The sequence below is a fragment of the Mobula birostris genome, chromosome 14 (assembly GCF_030028105.1).
Source record: "Mobula birostris isolate sMobBir1 chromosome 14, sMobBir1.hap1, whole genome shotgun sequence".
Lineage (NCBI taxonomy): Eukaryota > Metazoa > Chordata > Chondrichthyes > Myliobatiformes > Myliobatidae > Mobula > Mobula birostris.
Window position 1 is genome coordinate 88,144,887 of NC_092383.1, and position 13,881 is coordinate 88,158,767.

General features: G+C 41.8%; 1 protein-coding gene across 1 annotated transcript in view; it reads right to left on the minus strand.

The window, feature by feature from the left end:
• Positions 1 to 13,881, minus strand: part of LOC140210065 (S-adenosylhomocysteine hydrolase-like protein 1) — a 96,404-nt gene that overhangs the window by 1,889 nt on the left and 80,634 nt on the right. Inside the window, exons 11-16 of the mRNA XM_072278841.1 lie at positions 12,432 to 12,502; positions 11,245 to 11,339; positions 10,506 to 10,604; positions 8,687 to 8,755; positions 7,512 to 7,590; positions 7,191 to 7,311 (exon numbers count right to left, since the gene is read on the minus strand). Coding sequence (XP_072134942.1) covers positions 7,191 to 7,311; positions 7,512 to 7,590; positions 8,687 to 8,755; positions 10,506 to 10,604; positions 11,245 to 11,339; positions 12,432 to 12,502 — 534 coding nt within the window. The remainder of the gene's footprint in view (positions 1 to 7,190; positions 7,312 to 7,511; positions 7,591 to 8,686; positions 8,756 to 10,505; positions 10,605 to 11,244; positions 11,340 to 12,431; positions 12,503 to 13,881) is intronic.

Sequence of the window (13,881 nt, forward strand, 5' to 3'; positions counted from 1 at the left end):
GTGCTAGCCATTTCAGCCCTGGGAAAAAGCTTCCGATTATCCACACGCTCAATACCTCTCATTCTCTTGTACACCTCTATCAAGTCACCTCTCATCCTCCGTTGCTCCAAGGAGAAAAGGCCAAGTACACTCAACCTATTCTCATAAGGCATGCTCCCCAATCCAGGCAACATCCTTGCAAATCTCCTCTGCACCCTTTCTATGGTCTCCATGTCTTTCCTGAAGTGAGGTGACCAGAATTGAGCACAGTACTCCAAGTGGGGTCTGATCAGGGTCCTATATAGCTGCAACATTACCACTCAGCTCTTAAACTCAATCCCACGATTGATGAAGGCCAATACACCGTATGCCTTCTTAACCAGAGTCAACCTGCGCAGCTGCTTTGAGTGTTCTATGGACTCGGACCCCAAGGTCCCTCTGATCCTCCACACTGCCAAGAGTCTTACCATTAATACTATATTCTGCCATCATATTTGACCTACCAAAATGAACCACCTCACGCTTATCTGGGTTGAACTCCATCTGCCATTTCTCAGCCCAGTTTTGCATTCTATCAATGTCCCATTGTAACCTGACAGCCCTCCATACTATCCACAACACCCCCAACCTTTGTGTCATCAGCAAATTTACTAACCCAACCCTCCACTTCCTCATCCAGGTCATTTATAAAAATCACAAAGAGTAGGGGTCCCAGAACAGATCCCTAAGGCACACCACTCGTCACCGGCCTCCATGCAGAAGATGACCCATCTACAACCACTCTTTTCCTTCTGTGGGCAAGCCAGTTCTGGATCCACAAAGCAATGTCCCCTTGGATCCCATGCCTCCTTACTTTTTCAATAAGCCTTGTGTGGGGTACTTTATCAAATGTCTTGCTAAAATCCATATACACTACATCTACAGCTCTATCGTCATCAATGTGCTTAGTCACATCCTCAAAAAAATTCAGTCAGGCTCGTAAGGCATGACCTGCCTTTGACAAAGCCATGCTGATTATTCCGAATCATATTATGCCTCTCCAAATGTTCATAAATCCTGCCTCTCAGAATCTTCTCCATCAACTTACCAACCACTGAAATAAGACTCACTGGCCTATAATTTCCTGGGATATCTCTACTTCCTTTCCTGAAGAAGGGAGCAACATCTGCAACCCTCCAATCCTCTGGAACCTCTCCCATCCTCATTGATGATACAAAGATCATTGCCAGAGGCTCAGCAATCTCCTCCCTCGCTTCCGACAGTAGCCTAGGGTACTCTCATCCGGACCTGGCGACTTATCCAACTTGAAGCTTTCCAGAAGCTCCAGCACATCCTCTTCCTTAATATCTACATTCTCAAGCTTTTCAGTCCAAAAAAAGTGTTTGCACTAACTTTTTTTTATACCTCTTATTAACTTATTATAATCTTATGTATTGCACTGTACTGCTGCTGCAAAACAAATTTTACGACATATCTCTGTGATAATAAATATGTTGATTACTGGACACTAGTTTCAACACTGATCTGCCACAGATGTTAACATCCATGCAAACCTGAGGAAGAAGCTGCAAGATAATAAATGAAGTGATTGAAATTCTTACTAGGATTTCAGAATGACTACACCAGCCACAAACCGTAAAATGGCAAATTACACCTTGTGTGGAGTGTAGTATATATAGTGTTATGCAACACACACACACACAAAATGCTGGAGGGGAGGAATTCATCAAGTCCGAGGCATCTGAGGGGAATAAACAGTCAACGTTTGAGGCAGAGGTCCCAGCCCAAAACAAACTGCTTACTTCCATCCATAAATTCTGCCTGACTTGCTGAATTCCTCCAGCGTTTTGTGTGTTGCTCAATATTTCCAGCAACTGCAGAATCTCTAGTGTTTAAGCACCATGTTAAATGTGTGTAAAGAGCTCCCCCTGATGGCTTAGTCAGTAAAGGCAGCGTGCAACCTAACCACAGAGCCCACAAACCCATTTCCTGCCATGTGGTTAGATTATCTCATGCAGAATAACAGTAAAGATAATATCTGAGGTCAAAACTGAACCGATGGCAGGAACAATGTAACCACAACCACTTAATCCAACACTTAACCACTTAATCAACCACTTAATCTGGTGGGACAGCGTTGATGGAACTTTTCAAGTGCCTTCAGATGTCGTCGGTACATTGCCCAGGTTTCTGATGCATACAGGAGCGTTGGGATTACCACTGCTTTGTACACTAACATCTTGGTGCCTGTTCAGATGTCACGATCATGAAAGACTCTTGTTCAGAGACATCCAAAAGCTGTTCCAGCGCATTTAAACATCACTGAGCATCACAGGAAGTCATTCCTGCCTGTGGCCATCAAACTTTACAACTCCTCCCTTGGAGGGTCAGATACCCTGAGCCAATAGGCTGGTTCTGTACTTATTTTCTGGCATAATTTACATATTACTATTTAATTATGGTTTTATATTGCTATATTTATACTCCATTCTTCGTTGGGGCAACTGTGATTTCCCTCGGGATCAATAAAGTATGACTATGACTATACTAAGACGATGTTGGATCTCGTCACTAAGGTCAACATTGGAGGAGAGGTGAATTCCAAGATACAGAAAGTGGTCCACGTTTTCCAGGGTTATTTTGCCAAGTTTTGCGCAGCCCTCCGGTGAAAAATGATATCGTATCCGTTAAATAGGGGCCGTGGACAATTCTGATTTGATGGAGACGGACATGAAAGCACAGAGGAACATCTGGAAAAATTTCTGAAACGCTCGTTCGCTGCTGTCGTTACTGCGCGGTCGGGAATCTTTCACAGGGAAGACCTCAAAATCCCCGGCTTTGCCTGCTGTTGGCGACCAAGATGGAGGTCGAATTGTTCAGATAGAGATGGCGCTCAGTACTCGGTGTTGAAGAGCTGATCAGAGCTCTAAGTTTTCGGATAACTCAGAGTCATACCGTGGTCGGGTATGGCAAGGAGAGTTTTTCTTCCTTCTCCCATCTGCGTGAGATGTGGGACATTTGAGAGACTTTGAACTTTTACTGTGCTCATGGACTTCTTCATCAAGTTATGGTATTGTTGCACGGTTGTAACTATACGTTATAATTATGTGGTTTTGTTAGTTTTTTTCAGTCTTGGTCTGTCCTGTGTTTTGTGATATCACACCGGAGGAAATATTGTATCATTTCTTAATGCATGCATTACTAAATGACAAGAACTGCGTGTCTTCATAATCTAAAAATCTAAAAAAAGGTTGAATTGATGGTTCTATCCGATTTGTCTCAAGTTGGTGGTGGTTGGTAGATGATCTGAGTCTTCTTGGAATTGATCGTAAATCCAAGTTTCAATGAAAGACGAACATCTGCCAAAACAAATCTTCTACTCCCAGCTCAAAGAAGGCAAAGGTAAAAGAGGTGGACAACAGAAGAGATTCAAAGACGTCTTAAAAGCCAACATGAAGAAATGTAACATCGACATCAACAATTGGGAAACCAATGCCAAGGACAGGAAACGCTGGCAAGCCATCATCCAAGAAGGAACAGCAACTTTTGAAGCCAACAGACGTGCAGAATTAAAAGAAAAGAGAAGAAAATGTAAAGAGAGGCAGCAGCAACCAAAGCCTAATCTGCCATCTGGAACTACCTGTCGTGAATGTGGAAGAACTTTCAAAGCCAAGATTGGACTCATAAGCCACTTGAGAGCCCATAAATAGATCAACAGAACGAAGACCATCATCCTCGACCTCGAGGGATAGCCACGACGACGACAGTGGGACAATGACAAATCAGATCAGGGCTAAGGATCCACCTAATGGCACGGTAGCGTCATGGTTAGCGTAATGCTATTGCAGCGTTTCCTCCTGATGCTCTGCTTTCCTCCCACATTCCAAAGACATAAGCTTAGGGTCAGTGATTTGTGGGCATGCTATGGTGACATGTACGTGGCAACATTTATGGACTGCCCAGCACAATCCTCGCTGATTTGATTTGACGCAGTTGAAACATTTCACAATGTTTTAATGTACATGTGACAAATAATGCTAATCTCTAATCTTTATCTTTAAATAATGCTTTACTACATATAGAACATCTTTAACTATATTTTCTATTTATTTCTCTAGCACCTTCTAAAACTTCATCAATTAATACATCAATATTAATTTTTCTGGCTCCTTAAGGTTGCCATAGTCAGGGAAGATACTGGAGATAAGCTCCCACTAACTATTAATCTCAAATAGCCTCTGAAAACCAAGTCACACTCCTAGCCTACACAAGTGGCTTGGCTATTAAACCCAACGGAACCAATTCTACAGAGAGGAGAAGGGGCAAAGGCAGGTTACTGGCACCTTAAAACTAGTCACTTTGGGCAAACGGGGCTCATCATCTGTGGTTGGCAGCTCATCTAGGAGAAGGAAAACACTTATCTCAAATCTCAGCTGCCTTGTGGCTATACCTACTCACGGCGAAGGCTTTGGGAGTAAACGCCAAGGAAAACTCCAGAGCAGGAGTCCCTAAGGCAGTTTTACACTGAGTTCAACAATGACCAGCAACTCATGCAACACCGCTGGTGCCAAACTGTATTGGTCTCTGTAGTTCCTTTGGATTCATCAGCCGTGTGGAAAGGGGGAGAGGGGGAGCCTGTTACATGAGCAACAGCTTGCTCTCCATATTGTAATGCCCTGGCCTGTGCATCACGTAGACAGCTAGGATGCTACATCCACGGTCAACCTCGACTAATGGAGGGCCTTAATTAATTTTTGTAATTTTGTCCATATTGCCTGCTACAAGAGAAATGATGGATAGAGTTTAATCCAGCTAAATGTGAGGCGCTGCACTTTGTCAATTGTAAGGGGATCATGCACAGTAATTGGCAGAACCCTTGGGAGCATTGATGGATTAGACTTGGCTATAGGGAGGGTTGGACAACTATAGACTGTTTTTTCTCGTATGTCAGAGACTGAGGGTGACCAGGTAGAAGTTATAAAATTATGAGAAGCAGATACGGTAAGAGAGTCAGAATGTCTTTCCTCAGACAGAAATGTTAGATGCTGGAGGGCACAGCCAGCTTTAAGCAGAGAGCAGGGAAGTTTAAGGGACAGTTTTTTTTAAAATACACAGAGTGTCTGGTGCTGGAATACACTGCCAGGATTGGTGGTGGAAGCAGAGATTAAAAGCATTAAGACAGACACATGGGCATGAAATATTGGAAGAATATAGATCACGTGCAGTTAGATGGAATTCATTTCATTTGGCATTATAGTTTAGCAGTGACATTCTGGGCGCAAGAGCCAGTTCATGTGCTGTACTGTCCGGTGCTAATGTACTGAGTTAAAAGTCCATACTGCAACTTGGAGAGGGGCTTAATTGGACTAAAGGGAAATTTGAGAAACTGATGTAGGCAGAGAGAAGAAAATTGCACACTTGGAGAGTTACAAGACGTTGCTTTGCTAGTAACACCCACATTTTGTGAATGAATGAACTCAGGTTATAGAAAGACACTTAATCTTCAGGAAACTGAAGGAAATTGCAAAGAGTCATTAATAAGATGGGGAAAGAGTACATGAAGTTCAGAACTAGTAAGTGTGAGGTAATGTGTTATTTTAAAAAAAACATACAAACCTGAAATGGGTTAGTCATGTGAAAGAGTGCAATAAAAGCAACACTTGCTGAAGATGAGGAAGTTAATGAAGTATCACTTTCAATTTCAAAGACTGAATTACATCCTCCAAGAGATGATGAGCCCACATAAAACCTATGACCTCGGTTTGATTACTGTACACAATACATTAGTCATATATCCATTAGACACTACTGCTTTACCTACATGGACAGGAATTTCTCCTATGGACAGTGGAAATTCAGAATGGCGTAATTTTTCTAGACTGCAGTGATTAAACTGCCATGCTGAATGCCATAAAATGGATACATTTTAATGATCCAATTTCACACCAGAAATATCTGAATTACGCCAATAATAAAAGGCAAGTATTGTCAAAGACATTCAATGGTATCTCACTCTCAGAACTTTTATTTATCAAGTTACAGGCGCCTGTGCATATGATGAATTAACCTATTAATCTGTCTGTCTTTGGAACATGGGAGGAAACCGTAGTCGAGAGGGGAAACTGGAGCACCCACAGGAAATCAGTGTTTCTCTGCCTTCACTTAATAAACATCAAGCTGTTAATGCATTGATGGCAAAGTCAACTATACACTCAGTAGCCATTTTATTCGGTACTGTACCTAATAAAGCAACCACCGAGCGTATGTTCACGGTCTTCTGCTGCTGTAGTGCATCCACTTCAAGGTCCAGCATGCTGTGCGTTCAGAGATGTTCTTCTGCACACCGTGTCGTAACGTGTGGTTACTTGAGTTAAGAGTGCCTTCATATCAGCTTGAACATGTCTGGCCATTCTCCTCTGACCTCTCTCTCATTAACATGGCATTTATGCCCACAGAATGTTTTTTGGTTTCTCCCACTATTCTCTAAACTCTAGAGACCGTCGTGCATGAAAATTGCAGGAGATCAGTAGTTTCTGAGATACTCAAACCACCCATTCTGACACCAACAATCATTCCACGGTCAGTCACTTAGATCATATTTCTTCCCCATTCTGATGTTTGGGCTGAACAACAGTGGACCTTTTGAGCATGTCTGCATGCTTTTATGCATCGAGTTGCTGTCACATAATCGGCTGATTAAATATTTGCAATAATGAGTAGATGTACCAGTGTACCTGTTGGAAACCAGTTTTTTTTAAAATAATACTTTTTATAAGGTTTGTACTTTATAACACACTCATGTATTTTTCACACTCACTGGCAGAAAGCAGTATAGCAGCTAAACTAATGGTTTATCACCTTTCACATTTTTCATTGGCCAAGTATTACCCACGTGATGTAATTGTTTTAATTATGTAGCCTATTAATTAATTCATCACTATCTAAGGAATGTCTTATCTATAAGAGTGATAGATTTTTCAGAAACACTATCTTTTTTTTGTTTTACACCTCTTAGCATTAATTCTCCTCTTAGCATCATTCTTCAGTTCTTTATTTAGTTTGCTTAGTATTTCATTGTTCATTTGCACTTTAAAATAAACTGAAATCTTGGAATTAAGACTTCTCATCATTCTTGACTCCTGGAAGAACCCCAAGGATCAGAAATTAAACAGAGATGCAACATACCTATTACAATGGTTACTAAACTGTACCTGTAATAATTAGGTTTGAAAGGTCCATTTTTGTTCAGGCCAAGATATTTTGCCTGATCATCAGTCAATTCTGTCAAATGGGCATCAAAAGTTGGCAGGTGCAAACTGGCAACATACTCATCTGTAGAGACACAAGATTTAGACACAAGTGCTGGGTATTGGACAACTGATTTTTTTTTTGGCACACATTTCTTAGCTATTAACTGAAATAGTCACCAAGGAACAACATTGGAGACTTCATGATCTTTGTCCCATCACAGTTCTACACTATGCCACACTTCTCACTCCTCTTCATGAAAAGGCAAGGACATCACCACTTACCCATCTTCTTGGGCAGAAGATACACATCTTGTTTGTAGCGGCCCTCCGGAGCGTTGTAGAGCTCAATCAGAGCCAGTGCCTACACAAAAGTCAGTTCAAATCACTAGTATGTAGTCGGTAGGGTTTACATAAAAACATTTATTTTCTTAGGAGTTTCACCTTTTATTAAATATGACAAGTTTTGTTGTTCATATTTAAGCTTTATCCCTTAAAGTAATTTACTGGCTTCCTAGCTGCAACCAGAGATCTTGCGTCAAGCGAACAGAGACCTGCCTGTTTAACCAATGTTCATTTGAATAGTCCCATCTCAGCAGCTGTTAAATGAGTTTCTGTTTACGTCTTTTTCTACATAATACATCAGGGATCTTTGCTCATCATCTCTAACCAGAAATGTGGTCCATGAGATGAATGAATCTGGCTGGTTTTAAAGCTCATGACAACATCATCATAAGCAAAACAAATGAAAAAGTTAGAGAGATGGCACCAGAGAGATATCTTGTTATATTGAACTCTGACACAGAATGTTACAAGTACCATGACCCATTTCAAGTTGACATCCCATTCCCATTCTGACACGTTGGTCCATGGGCTCCTCTACTACCACGATGAGGTCACTCTCAGATTGGAGGAGCAGCAGTTTATTTTCCATCTGAATTTCCTTTAAACTGATGGCATGAACAACCATTTCTCCAGCTTCCTCTTCTCTTTTTCAATTCTCCATTACAATTATCCTCTTTTCCCCTTCTCCTCTCCTCTCAACTGCCCACCACCTCCCTCTGGTGCCTTCCTTTTCTCCCATGATCCACTGTCATTTCCTTTCAGGTACCTCCTTCTTCAGCCTTTACTGTTTCCACCCATCACCTCCGAGCTTCTTATTTCTTCCCCCCTCCCCCACCCAGCTTCTTTTCCTCTTCACCTGGTCTCACCCATCATCTGCCAGCTTGTACTCCTTCCCCACCCCACAGCCGCTTTATTCCGGCTTCTTCCCCCTTCCTTTCCAGTCCTGATGAAGGGTTTTAGCCCAATACAACAAATGTTCACTCTTTTCCACAGGTGCTGCCTGACCTGCTGAGTTCCTCCAGCATTGTGTGTGTGTTGCTTTGGATGTCCAGCATCTGTAGGATCCATTGTTCTTATTACAAGTACCCACACTGTTGACCCATCCATTCCCTTACCTGAGTCGTTGCTGTGATGGAAAGCACAAACGTAGGCACAGTTGAACAGCTCAAGTTGAGAAGACGACCCTGAACCAAACATAATGGTAAATTATTAAGTTGACATTTTGAATTGCTCATCATTGCCAGTTAAATAGTTTTTTTTAGTGTTAAGGTGGTTAAGCTTGTAACACAGAGGCCAATATAGAAACAGGAGCTCAAAGCTCAAAGTGAAACTAGGGTTGAGCACTGAACTCCGCCATGGGCAGTTCCAAGCCTGGCTGAGAAAGGAGGAGGGTTGTGCATGGGGCTAGCAACCCCATCTCTTAAAGACCCAGAGCCCTCCAAAAATGCCAACAAAAGCTCCACAGAACTCATCCCTGGGAGAGGAAGGATCTTTGCCCAGAAGACTACTTGAAAGACTGGCCCAAAACAGAGGATTCTGCTAAGCTGCTGTCAGTGGCCAAAACTCCAGTAGGGAGAATGGGCTCAAGCAAGTTCCTGAACTGCTGCAGCAGTCTACAGCTAATCACACCACACCATTACTTCCCCATTACCTTATACCCCTTGCTGCATAAGCTAAACATTTTTTCTGCACAGTTGGAGGCGCAACCTGGCCAGTCAGTTTTTTTCCATCAATAACTTAATGCCCAGAAATTACTACACCAAAATCTCATTGAAACCTATCAAATACTGAAAAGCTTAGGTAAGAGTGGATGTGGGAGGATGTTTCTTACCGTGGGTGAGTCTAGGACCAGAGGACACAGACTCAGAATAGAAGGGCACCCCTTTAGAACAGAGATGAGGAAGAATTTCTTTAGCCAGAGGGTGATGAATCTGTGGAATTCATTGCCACAGATGGCTGAGGCCAGCTGGTTATAGGGAGAAGGTGGGAGAATGGGGTTGAGAGAGGAAATAAATTAGCTGTGATTGAAATGTGGAGCAGTCTCGATGGGCCAAATGACCTAATTCAGCTCCTATGTCTTATGGTCTTATAACAAATGCAGGTTCCCATTATCCAAGAATATTGAACCAAAAGCACAAATTTCATCCTTAACTGTCTCAATAAAACTCCGAGAGATAACAATCAAATTTGCTCCTTCAGTTCGTATTCTTAGCGTTCCACCATTGATGGGGAGTACCCTGACTGGCAATGCACACGATCGCAGGAGTCACATCTTCAACAGACAGCGCCTCAAAGGAGCGCTCCCCAACCCCAAGGACACCAAACATGCGGGACCTGCCCTCGCCTCGCTACCACCAGACACAGGAGCCTGAAGATCCATACTCAGTGATTCATAAGCAGCTTCTTCCTCTCCACCTGAACAGGCTGTCCATAAACTCTACCTTACTATCCCTTTCCTTTGCACTATTTTTGCATTTTATGGTAATTTTACATCTTTGCACTGTACTGCAGCTGCAAAAACACAAATCTCATGACATACAATTTGGTGATAATAAATGTGATTTCGACCCGGATTGCCCAAGAACCCTGTAGCATTCAAGCTCAACACAATGTTATCTTTCTCAAGAATATTCTGCTGGTCTAAAGAGGTAATTAATAAGGCAACTAAATTTTGGCGTTTATGGGATTACTTTGGTGCCATTTCGGACAGGCAGTATTTGTTTTTTTTTGTTTTACAAAATGAATAGAGCAATAAGCTAAAAGAAAACTGATATCATAGATGATACAACTTAAAACTAATTACCGCTTTTGGAAGCAAGGTAAATAAGTATACCATCTGGTTCCTCCACAGAGTACTTCACAAGGTTTTTAACGTTGCAGAGATGTTACTCTTGTTCACATTCACAGACTATAAGCAGAATGAAACTTACAAACCTCAGCTAAAAGTACAACACGCTTCCCATCCGGCCAGATCACGTGATCAACTTGAGACCTCACGCGTTCCCAGGTTAGTTCAGGTGTACGCAGGCTAGCCTGTGGCAGGAGAGTCATGAAGAAAAACATGTTTAAATACTTAGAGATCTCCAAAAATAAGCAATGATGGAAATCTAGTGATTTTCATTTGGAGCTGTTCAATTAGTAACAAAATTAATTCATATTTTGTTCAATATTTTCCCATTTCAGTAAACTCTTTCGAACCTTTACAAACAAATGTAGCATATGGTAACTTGTTTTTAGGCTTCTGAAAAAGTTATTAAAGTATTGAACCGTGACATAGAAGGGGCCACAGAATAACCATAAAAAGATGGACTTTGCTGTTGAACAGGAACTATTTATTTAAATCACCATTTCCAGCACACTTTAACCACGTCATGGATGGTCCAAAGCCAGGCTGCAAGAGGAAGGGGCTAGCAACCCCATCCCATAAAAATAGTGCTACAGAAACGCCAACAGATGCTCTGGAGGCTTCATCTGTGATACGGGAGAGATCTTTGATAGGCTAAACCTAGAGACAGCTTGAGGGACTGGCCAGGACAGAGCACTCTGGCGAGTTGCTCTCAGTGGCCAATTACCTAGTAGGGGTGATGAGTTAAGTATGGCAGTCTTGCACACTTGCTTTGAAAGTTCAGGTTTCTTTCTTCATCTTTTAGTTTTGTGATAAGCATTTCCTTACCACGTCAATTTCTGTGTTGGAATGACCCATATTGCAGACAATGCAACCATTTTTCATTCGGTCAAGTAGCTCTCTGGTAACAACGTTCTTGTTACCTAGAAAGGGAAAAGATTGATCTCAAAATACTGTACAACTATATGCAGAGACAAGAAATTGCAGATGCTGCAATAGGCAGCAGCAAACAATTCGCTGTAAGAACTAAGCAGGTCAAGCAGCATCTGAGGAGGGGAAGGATATGTTGAAGTTTTCAGTCAAAATCCTGCATCAGAACAGAAAGGAGGGAAGATGGCCAGCAGAGGAGAGGGGAATGGTGAGACAGGAGACAGAGGGAATGGGTGGACTGAGTCCAAAGTGATTGGTGGATTAGTGGCAGGATCCCACCTGCAGTGTTCTGACCTGAAACATCAACAATTCTTTGCCCCTTTCTCCCCCCACCCCATCTACAGATGCTGGTCGACCCATTGAGTACCTCCAGATTTAAATGCTATTATATTTCAAACTAAAATTTAAGATACAAAGCAATTTGTACAAGTTTGTCCAATCATGGCAGGATGTACAAGAGAAAACACATCAAATTAATTTATGATGATATAAAAGTGGTTGACAGGTCAATTTGCCTACAAGTGCCATTAATCATGACAAGAGCAAAAAGTGCCTAAGATGTTTCAGTTTCAGCAGCATAACAGAAAACGTTATGTAAGAAGTGAAAACTAAAAAATAAAATGACATTATTCTGTTTTTTCAAATTTCTCATTTGATCTTTTATGCCTTTTGACAGAAGGATGTCTCCACTGGAATTGTTTCAATGGACCTGAACCAAAATCCCAATTTTATTCAAACTTACCAGAAATCAAATATAGGAGTCTCTCAATTTCAGCATTTAAACACAACATTTAGTATTAATAAAAGTAATATTAGACACATCCTGCCACAACTTCAAATATTACAAACTTTACGTTGTATGTAGTAATACACACAAAATGCTGGAGGAACTCACAGGCCAGGCAGCGTCAATGGAAAAGAGCAAACAGTCGACGTTTCAGGCCAAGACCCTTCATCAGAACTTAGAGATTTTTAAGCATTCCTTATCGTATGCCTTTCCCATTTGAATGGAATATTGACAATCACCCAAACTGTTAATTAAGATATTATCTATGCTGAAAAAGACACGTGTATCCCTCCAGTACCTGTGCAGGTAATGATCAGATCTCCTTGTCGTATGACTTCAGTCAGTTTCATCACACGAAACCCATCCATACTAGATAAGAAAACACATTTTGATGATGAAAATGCATTCAGTGTCTTGGTTTGACTGCTTTTGACACAAGGATAACTACTTACGGACCCATCTGTTCCAACAAACCTTGTGAAGACTCATTATACTAACTGCAAAGTGAGAAACCTTAGCTTCCTCCAGTATAATGAGCACAAGGGCAGCAAGTGCAGTCAGACATCTGGTTTCAACTCTGACATTTGGTGCTGTCTATATAGACTTCAAACATTGACAAACAGTGACACCCTCTGGTGCTCTGGCTTCCAAAAATGCATGGACTGATAGGTTAAATTGCCCCTAGTTTGAAGGGGAGTGGGGAGGATCTGGGAGGAGTTGATGATAATGTTGGAATGTGGGCAGAATTTAAAGCATGGGATTTAATACAGGATTAGCACAAGTGCACGGTTGCTGGTCAGCATGGACTCAGTGGGCATTTTTCTGTACTATATCCCTCAGTGACTCCAGGATTCTACCAGTCACCTGACAGATGATTTAACACCATTGTGGAGCAAACTTATACGTTCGTAAGTCAGAACAGACAGATTGTTTCCAATTATTCTACTTCATATAAATTCAAGAGATTATCAATGCAATTTTGCCAGAGAAAAGTGATAATGATTCTTGTTTTGTTTAGTGATTCAGTGATAGTTTAATGATTTAGGATGGTATGGTAGCATAGTGGTTAGTGCAATCACTTTACAGCCCCAGTCACCGCAAATCTGGTTTTAATTCCTCCTACTGTCTGTAAGGGGTTTATACATTCTCCGTGACTGTGTGGGTTTCCTCTGACTGCGTTCACTTCCTCCCACATCCCAAAGACATATAAGGTTAAGGTTAGTAAGTTGTGGGCATTCTATGTTGGCACTGGAATCATGGCACCACTTACGGGCTGTCCCCAGCACGATCCTCAGACTGTGTTGGTCATTGACGCAAACAACACACTTCCTGTACGTTTCAATGTACATGTGACAAATAAAGCTAATCTTTATATTTACTTTGCTTTTGATGGGAGGCAATTCCCTCCTTTCCTCCCACAGTCACCAGTTCCTAATGGGGTGCAATGCAACCAATCACAAATGCCTCCAGCACACAGGCCAAGTGATTATAGGTCACATGGTCTCTAAGGTCAGTCACTTCTCACCATAACCCTCTCCTCAAAAATGATGACAGAGAATCATAAACAGGAAAACAATCGATGGGGAAATTCCTCACACCTCCCTCCCCACCCAGGGGAGCTGCAGATGAAGACCAAAGGTTAAAGGCAGAGACAAGGAATTGCAACATGGATAAAGAATCCAAAAGGAAACCCAAGTTACATTGCAGTGCTTACACAAGTACGTGATTGGCTGCAAGAGAATTTGAGT